Here is a 9,669-nt window from a genome sequence, read left to right as displayed (position 1 = left end):
TAGAGGAGAAGGAAACAGCTTTATTGCCAAATAAGGGTTTTAAAATGTTATTGGAAGACTTACATGTGCAAATTAGCTCTGCCCATAGCTGGCAATTTGGCATAGATGGTTTGTATTTTCACTATATATAATATTTCTCTATAACCATCTTCCATCTACCAGCTCTGCATGTCATGCTTGTGTCTTGCATGGTTCAGAATGGATTACACTGCTAGTGGCACATGTAGTTCAAAGCACACCTGTTACGACATTCCATGTCTTGGGGATGGGAACAGAGCGGCCAGTGAGGCAAGCAGCTAATTCAACCATTAGGAAAAGCAAACCTCAGGAGTTTATGATGTAATACCTCATGTACAGTATGCAATGGAGCCAACTCATTCTTGTCTTGAGATTTCTCACGTGCACAAGTGTAATACAGGCTTTGAAAGGGAAGTCCCAAAATTTAGATTTTGTTAAACTTAATTGCAGTAGCTTTTCATGATTTCTTTAAAATAAGAGTTCCTATGGAAATAGTGAAAAGTGTTTAAATGTAAGTCTGTCATTGAAGCATCTGTAATCTAAATGTTAGTGTAAGAGAATCACAACCTGAAATTGACTGATAGAAACAGGAGTGAAACCAAGTGGTTTAGTTTCACTGTCAAACTGAAGTGAAAAAATAAAATTATTAAATTAGACTTAATTTTCACTTAAATTGCTGTTAGTAAGACAAAAGTCTTTTAGAATCATGATTTTAACCCAAACATCCCTTTAAAAGGCCATCAGTGCTTTCTAGCTAGGAGGAACTTAGATGATGGGCCCTGTCTTACTAGGTTACCTTTGCTTCATTATTGCCGGTCTCCAAACACTGAAATGCTTAGAAAATACCTCAAACTACAGCACAACACGCACATTGTGCTCTTTAAGAAGAGTGCAGCTTTGTGGAGAGGATACAGTGCATCCAGATATTGCTGTTCAGGTTTTTTTTGGTTTTGTCTAGTTTAGTTCAACTTATACGTAGCCTTTTGGTGAGTTGAAAGCTAATTTGTTCGGGTAAGTCTTTATGGTTTTTTGGCCATTACTTGTAGCAGCAGTTCTACTATCATAATCAAGGTACTCTTAAAACCAAAAAGACTATGAAAAACTTCTGAAAGGCTCAGTTTTCTGAAGTCTCTGAACGATAACAGCGTTTTGCAAATTAGCTTCCTCCAGAGTGAGAGTCTCATCCAGCAGCTCTAGGAAAGGAAGAGATGTGGTCAGGCTGAAGGGAACACTTCCCTGCGATCCTTGATATTTTGTTATGAAGTCTCTGACGTGGCTTATTCTGAAAAGGAAAAAAAAAAAAAAAAAACAGCAAGTTACAATGCTTCTAAGTATTTGAGTCAATTGTTTTCAAGAGGTGTGGGGGGTTTAGCACAAGTCATGCACTCAATGCAGCACTTATGCAGGCTCTGTGGCAGTTTCCAAAGTATGATCTTGCACAGCTAGGTGGAACTAATTTTTCTATATTATGCATACTCTTCTTTGCAGCCACGAGTTGCAATAAACCCCTATAGGTAACCTACACAACACATTCCCACAGCACTCACTATGACTCAGCAACTGGCATGCTAGCTGAACACTACGAATTCTTTAGTGCCTTCATTCTGGTTTCTCCTTAATTCTGCACATAAAATACCCTGAAATTCTACCTGCTCTGTGACTTCAGGCATGTGCCCTGGGACCCTTCACCAGAACTACATTAATGTTAGATATGGAAGTTGTGGAATTTACACTTTAACTATTTAAGTTCAGAAGCACATAATGGTTTTTCCTTAACTCAAACCTTAACCCAAGCACAGCAGTACATATACTAGAGAGTGCTTTAAGCCTTTTTCTGGACTGCCAATGAAAAAACATGTTTATGATAATAATGGTTAAGGATATCATAGCACCATAAAGACAAGTCCCTTGAATTTGCCTTAACATTTCTATAAAAAAAAAGTTATTTTTAAATACAGTGCATGTATATGTACAACAGACCACAGAAGCTCACTGGTGCACTAGCACAAATACAAGTAATGATAGAATACACCTCTACCCAGATATAACGCTGTCCTCGGGAGCAAAAAAAAAAAAAAAACAAAACAAAACAAAACACTTACTGCGTTATAGGTGAAACCACGTTATATCGAACTTGCTTTGATCCACCGGAGCGCACAGCCCTGCCCCTCCGGAGCGCTGCTTTACTGCGTTATATCCGAATTCATGTTATATTGGGTCGCATTACATAAGGGTAGAGGTGTAACTGTTTTAAATGTTTTCTGACAATATGGTTATGTGAAAGGGGCTGTTCTACTCATACCAAGTACAAATTTGTCAGATAAGACTGGTCTGAAGAACTTTTAAGATGCATCTATTTGCACTAGGATGAAAATTTATATTAAGAATTTTAATCCTATTCATTTTGGAATAGGAAAAATATTGAGCCCTCCAATAATGGGTTTAATAATCAAAATGCAAATGCACCCCTCATTAATAATAAGGATCCACTATAGTAATGGACTTATTTGGATTATACGACTTTAGAGATCTTTAGAGACCGTGAATACTAACAAATGGATCCTCTCAGACCTCTAGTATCTTGTTGAATTCAGAGACAGCCTGCAACTGCTAAGTCTTCCTTAGTCTGCCATCCTGATTGGATATAAACCAATATACAGTGTACTAGAGAGAAATACAACCTGAACTGGTGTTGAAGGTAAGCTTTATGGTCTCTTTAATCGATTCAGAGAGACATATAGCACAAGATCTTCATTCTATATATTACAGTAGTGCTATCAGCATAGTAAATTATAGGAAAAGGTCACTGAAGGTTTTAGTTCTTCAACCCAATCTCCTTTAGTAGTTGATCCTACTTTCCCCTAAAAAAAGTAGGTACACTGAACTACTGCCTTATCACAGTCAATTGCAGGGCTTGGAAGTTTTACTAGACACCCAGTAGACATATTAGCCACAACTGGTTTGAAGTGTTCCACCCACACTGTCAGGACAGACACCTAAATGAGTGCTCACCCCCCTGCAGGATGCTGGGATTCCACCAGCGTTCTGAGCTTGGACCCTGCTCAGGGGTCTCTTAAGATGCCACAAGTACTCCTGTTCTTAAAATCTGGATCACCTCCCATAACTCCCCTTGACTGCTGAGAGAGATGAGAAACATTATCTCCTGTTTTTCACCCTTTACCTCAACCTCCCAGCTGATGAAGGGTGGATGACAAGCATCAGGGAGTAGCCATGTTAGTCTGTATCTACAAACACAACAAGAAGTCTGGTGGCACCTTAAAGACTAACAGATTTATTTGGGCATAAGCTTAAGGGTGGATGAGGTTTCCACCACTGTTCTTCCTCAGTTTCCTGGCTGCTTTGTAGGGTGTGCATTTCTGCTCCTCTACCTCTCCCTTCCAGCCTCAGTAGCAGATTGCCTCAGCAGCGCAATCAATCTGAATCTGCCCAGATCATTGCTGCCCACAGGGGTTCTCAATAGCAGCAATGAAAGTTGATGAGGATTCTGGTCCTTTTCACCTCTGCTGATGCGTAGGAAAGCTAGGAGCAGGAGCAGTGGCTCTGAATCCTCTTCCTCAGCCTGCAGACACTAGGTTAGAATAAGTTCATATCTGGAAGGTTCTCTCTGCAGCCATAAGGGCTAGAAAAATTTACTTAATTTTAAAGAGCGAAAGCGTAGGCTCTTAAACAGTGATGGCATTTACCAGGGAGTGTTTTCTATTTCCCAGGCAAGTGGAAATTTCAAGCCCTCAGGTCTGTCATGCTGTCCACCCATCCTCACCTGCCACTAGTGTTTAATCCCAGCCATGAGCAATCAACTGCTTTTATTAGCGAGTTTCTCATACAAATTCTTTGGAGGAACTTCCTGGAAGACACTTGTCTTTTTGAAGACCAATAGTCTTAAAAATAAATGAGCTGTACAAAAAAGATAAACTAAAACAAAACAATAGAAGTCTGTACTGCCCCTAAAAGATCACCTATAACAGAACCAGCATCAAGGAATTATAGACTCCTCAAAAACACTAAACTCCCAGTAAAATGACAAAAATCCAACAGTTATGCCTTGATAAATTGGTATTACGCAGATCTTGATCAATTAACTTGGCAGTCTGTTATATTCATTGGCAGTTACATTTTGTTTTCCCTTCTGCTGCACACGGGTACACACGGAATTTGATCGGTTTATCCTACAGGCTTGGAAGGACAAAAAAAAGTCATTTTTATTTTTGTGTATCTCAGAGCAACTCAGATTATGAGGGGTCAAATAAGTACTTACAGAATTTCTAGACATGTTAAAGGGTTAATGGGATAGTCACCTCCAGTGCCTATATAGGACAGTGATAAAATAATCTTACCTATGAGAAACATTAAACTTTTGTACTATCCTTTCCCCATCTGCTAACCAGATCTGGATATTAGTGACTGGTTCCAAATCGCTTAGCGTTACTGAAGGAAGAGGCCTTTTGTTCTCAGCTTCAAGGTCCTTTTTCACTTTAGAAATTATTCTTGGAGTCGCACTGGAAAGAAGAGCCAAACAAGATTATGCAATCCACATAAAATCATAAGCTAGAGCAGTCATTACCACATCTATTTTTTTGACTGAACTGAAACATTTCTAGGAGGTTCTAAATCCTGTCAGAGTGTACTAACAGCTCATGTGCAGCAAGCCTAGGAATACAAATGGAGGTTGAGGCTTTACTAGAGATGCAACAACTCTTCAACTTGACAGCTTCAAACATGATGTTAAGGGAGAGAAGATCCTATTTCTGTTAATGAAAATGAAGACTATTTTAAATAATTATTTAAGAGATTGAGAGAGATATTTAAGTGATAAAGATAAGATGTAGAATTAAATGCCTAAACAACAGGACTTGATGTTCCATTGCCTATGTCTCCTTCAGTGGGAGGAAGGAAAGTAACACTTTCAGGAGTTTGACTGAAGAATTTGCAGGCTAACGGTAACTTGTTGGAGGGCTTAACTGTGATGTGTGCGGTACTTACCTTTTTATAAAACATAAAAAATAGATTACACATCACCCATTAGTGATGTGTACTGTGTTCTAAGAATGGTAGAATAAATCTCTAAACACTGAAATAAAGGCTAGTCCTAAATCTTATAAATTATAAACATACTTGCAATAAGTGGTCCAATGTAATAACTTTAGATATTAAAAGTTAAATATGGCTTCCTCTGTTTATGTGGTCTAACTTTTTAAATTGTATCATGGCTGATAGATTACAGCATGTAATGCCGATCAGAGATGTATTGCACTTAGACTACAAATATTTAGGTTTAGGTAAAACACAGAGGTACAATGGAAAACCAAAAAAAGTCTTACAGGTTAATTTGATCATTCAAAAATCAGTATTAAAATCACTTGTCAGCAGTCATCTATCAGTTCTAATCCACCTTTCTATTCTCTTTTCTCATTTCCTGCTCTTTTGTTCTCTTTTTGTTGCTCTTGCTTAACCTTAAAAGCACCTAACTAAACTATAATGGTTTTCCAGACCACAAAAATAAATGTTGCATGTGCAGCATTGAGGGAGAACAGAAATACATCTAAATCTAACAATGGGCAACTTCAGCTACCCATGTATGAAGTGGTCAACTGTCTCGCGAAAAATATGATTGAGAAGCCATTTTTGACACCTTATATAACCGATTATTAGAGCAGCTAGTTCTACTGCAGAAAAAATACTTCAGAGCTGCCAAATGTTTATCCAAGTATGGGGAATAAGTTAAAAAGCTAACAGCCTAGTTTTCAAGTGTATTCCTGTACAGTAACTCCTCACTTAACATTGTAGTTATGTTCCTGAAAAATGTGACTTTGAGCGAAACGATGTTAAGCAAATTCAATTTCCCCATAAGAATTAATGTAAATGAGGGGGTAGGTTCCAGGGAAATTTTTTTCCACCAGACAAAAGACACACACACTATAAGTTTTAAACAATTTAATAATGGTACACAGTGATGATGATTGTGAAGCTTGGCTGAGGTGGAGGAGTCAGAAGGTGGGATATTTCCCAGGGAGTGCCTTACTGCTAAATGATGAACTAGCAATTGGCTGAGCCCTCACACAAGGCAGCAGGAATGGAGGGAAGGGAGACTGCATTGCAGACTCTGACACACACCCTGTGTGTGAGAGAGATGCGCATTTCCCCTTTAAGTACCCTCTTAAGTACACTGCCTTGTTAAATTAGGTCAGCTTGCTGAGACTGCAGCTGCTGCCAGCGAGCTCCCTCCATCCTGAGCCCTGTTGTGTGTCCCTCCCTGCTTTATGGAAGATAGGGTAAGCGGGGTGCAGGGGGGAGGGGGACACCCTAACAGCCCCTCTCTCCTTCTCCTGCCCCCCCCACCCCCGCACAGCAAGCAGGAGTCTCGGGGAGCAGCTCCAAGGCAGAGGACAGGAGCAGCACAGGGCAGTGGGGGGAGGGACAGCTGAACTGCTGGCAGGCAATTGATAGCCTGCTGGGCAGCTGCTGCACGGGGAACTTAGGGGAGCGGGGAGCTGATAGGGGGCTGCCAGTCCACCCTGGTTCCAAGCCCCCACCAGCTAGCTGCAATGGGCTGCTCTTCTTGCAAGCAGTGGACAAAGCAGGTGGCTGCCAAATGATGTTAGAAGGGAGCATTGCACAACTTTAAACGAGCATGTTCCCTAATTGATCAGCAATGTAACAGTGAAACAACGTTAAGCAGGACGACTTTAAGTGAGGAGTTACTGTACTGTACCTAGAATCACCGTCTTGCAAAACTGATGTTTAAAGCCCTCTAGTGGCGGGAAAGGAGGCTAAAATACAAGTCTTCTTACCTTTAAGAAACATCATTGCTTTTAAAGGCTTGTTCATTTTACATTCTCTCTCTCTCTCTCTCATCTTTAATTTACGAGATTCTCAAAAGACATTAGACCCTTTGATCTATCCCCTGCCAATACAAGATTGCTCCTCAAAGTAAGTTTTCTAGTGCTTTGCCCAGTCTAATGGTAAAAGGTTTATGACACACATTGTTTTACCTTAGTGGGGTTAGAGGGTAAATCTGCTTTTGCCACAAGAGATTTTAGTCTGTCTTTTTGTTTAATGTATTTCTGGGATATAATTTTAAAGTTACATCTTAAGCTTACCGAGATTCAGAACCAAAACTTTTCTATTACAAATCACAAAACCATTAAACACAGTAGTGGAACACCGGCATACTAACTTACAGACGATAAAAAATAATATAGCCATTAGTTACACCATTAATAATAAAGTATTTTAATGGACTCAAAACTAGGTCTCATTGAGCCCTCCTGCATAACAAAAGAAAAAAATATAGTAGTTCAGCTGAATATTTGTATGCATGCATAAGTGTAACAGACTGGTTCCAATCCTGCCATCTCATCTTTCAATAGAAACTTTGCCTTAGGAAGTCACTGTCAGATGTGTCCAAGCCAGGACTACAATATTTGCCCTACCACATCTTCCATTGTTGGGGCCAAGAATTAGCCCAACAGAAGTGTTGGTAGCATGTCTATTAGGACTGCTGGATATTAATAAAAGAAGCTTTAACTCACTCTGCGTATCAGTCACAAGTTTAAGGAGACTGTCCAGTTGTACGTTTGGTTCTTTCTACAATTCTCTTCTAAATTCTCTTGGTAAACTACACAACTGCAAGTGTGGAGAGTAAGGGCTTGTCTACACTTGAAATACTGCAGCTGTGAATAGCGTTTCAGTGTAGACGCTACCTATGCCAATAGGAGAGTTTCTCTTGTCGACCTAGCTCTGTCTACACTGGGTGTTACTACACTGCTCAAGGATGTGAATTTTTCACATCTTTGAAAGACAGATGGGTCAACTTAACTTTTTTAGTGTAGACCAGACCTAAATTTTATAGTGCAGCTGAAGTCACACTGGAGCAGATCCTGGACTATTAATGCTGTAGCCCACGATCTGCCTCAGGAATTCTGTCCCTTCCTATAATCAGTGAAAATAGCACCCTTTCTCTCAGTAGTAATGAATACCTGCCTTAATGAATCATAACATTCTATAGGATAGCAAGTGTTAATTTATGAAAGCAAGTGCGTGACACCCACCCCACTCATCCCCAAGCATGGCCTAGGTTTCCAAGACTAACATCATATTTACTACTTTTACAAAGACAACAAGCTACAATATACCATTGATTCGACTAACAGGGGAAAAAACAAAAAACAAACAAAAAAAAAAACCACACAAGACATTTTAACTTACAAACCTTAACAACAAAAATGCTGAGCAAGTGGTAAAATGTTTCATTGTATGAAACTAGTAAACAGAACACACAGAAGTTTAAGAATATTATGTTTCCAGATTTTAGTTTGTCTGTTGGAAGGCAGGATCACTACTTGCTATAGCAGGGGTGGGCAAACTTTTTAGCCCAAGGGCCATATCTGGGTGGGGAAATTGCATGCAGGGCCATGAATGTAGGGTTGGGGCAGAGGAGGGGGTGCGCAGTGCAGGAGGGGGCTCACACAGGTTGGGGTGCAGAAGGGATGTGGGGTGCAGCAGGGGCTCAGGGCAGGGGGTTGAGGTGCAGGAGAGGTTCGGGATACAGGCTCTAACCCAGTGCCACTTACCTGGAGCGGCTCCAGGGTGGCAGCAGCATGCACTGGGGCCAGGGCAGGCTGCCTGCCTGCCCTGGCCTCATGCCACTCCCGGAAGCGGCGTGGGGCCCGTGGCACCATGGGGGTGGCAATCCTGTGGGCTGGATCCGGCCTGCAGGCCGTAGTTTGCCCACCCCTGTGCTACAGGCATGACAAAGCACAACAAATAACTCAACAACCCTGCCTTTTATCACTTAAGACAGCAATCTGTCTCAACCATTTAATCAAATTCCAGCACTATTCAGGCCAGATTTTGCTTTTCCTATTTATCTCAATTTTGGTGGCTCCTTTCATATTTGCCCAAAGTTTTGCCATTGCCATTTCTCCCTCCATATCTGCAGACATCATTTTAACAGGCAGTTTAATTTGCACCAAACAATTTGGAGCATTGATATAACTTCAAATCGAATTAACAAGTGTTAATTATGGACTCTGAGGCAAGGACTTAGCTAACAATCAGGCCCAAGCAGGGTTATGAAAAACCATCTACTTTATTACAGTATTTTAGAGCACAGAGTTCTCACTAATAGGGTTACCATACGTCCGGTTTTTCCCGGACATGTCCGGCTTTTCGGCAATCAAACCTCCATCCGGGGGGAATTGCCAAAAAGCCGAACATGTCCGGGAAAATGCCGGCCGGGCACTTCCCCTCCCGCGGCGGCTCTGTTCCTCCCCAGACTCTTTGGCTCCATTTAAGAGCCGAGCTGCCCAAGCGCTATGGGCTTCAAGCAGCCCCCTTGCCTCCGGACCCCAGCCGCCGGCTGGGCACTTCCCCTCCTGGGCTTCAGCAGCGCAGGGTCTGGAGGCATGGGGGCTGCCCGAAGCCGGTAGCGCTCGGGCAGCTCGGCTCTTAAACAGAGCCAAAGAGTCAGGGGAGGAGCAGAACCTCCGGCCGCGGTGGCTCTGCTCCTCCCCTGACTCTTCGGCTCTGTTTAAGAGCCGAGCGCTACGGGCTTTGGGCAGCCCCCATGCCTCCGGACCCTGCGCCGCCGGAGCCCGGGAGGGGAAGTGCCCAGCCGGCGGCTGGGGTCCG

General features: G+C 41.9%; 1 protein-coding gene across 3 annotated transcripts in view; it reads right to left on the bottom strand.

Annotated features, from left to right (window-relative positions):
* The window catches only part of UBXN2A (UBX domain protein 2A), a 30,008-nt gene continuing 20,339 nt past the window's right edge, over positions 1-9,669 (bottom strand). For all 3 annotated transcript variants that reach the window (XM_034766602.1, XM_034766604.1, XM_034766603.1), the window contains 2 exons: positions 4,374-4,535; positions 1-1,300 (listed from right to left, as the gene is read on the bottom strand). In XM_034766602.1, the coding sequence (XP_034622493.1) occupies positions 1,111-1,300; positions 4,374-4,535 (352 nt within the window). In that variant the 3' untranslated portion in view covers positions 1-1,110. The remainder of the gene's footprint in view (positions 1,301-4,373; positions 4,536-9,669) is intronic.

The sequence above is a fragment of the Trachemys scripta genome, chromosome 3, assembly GCF_013100865.1.
Source record: "Trachemys scripta elegans isolate TJP31775 chromosome 3, CAS_Tse_1.0, whole genome shotgun sequence".
NCBI classification, from domain to species: Eukaryota; Metazoa; Chordata; order Testudines; family Emydidae; genus Trachemys; species Trachemys scripta.
The sequence above is the reverse complement of the archived record's forward strand: the minus strand, read 5'-3'. Positions and strand labels throughout refer to the sequence as shown.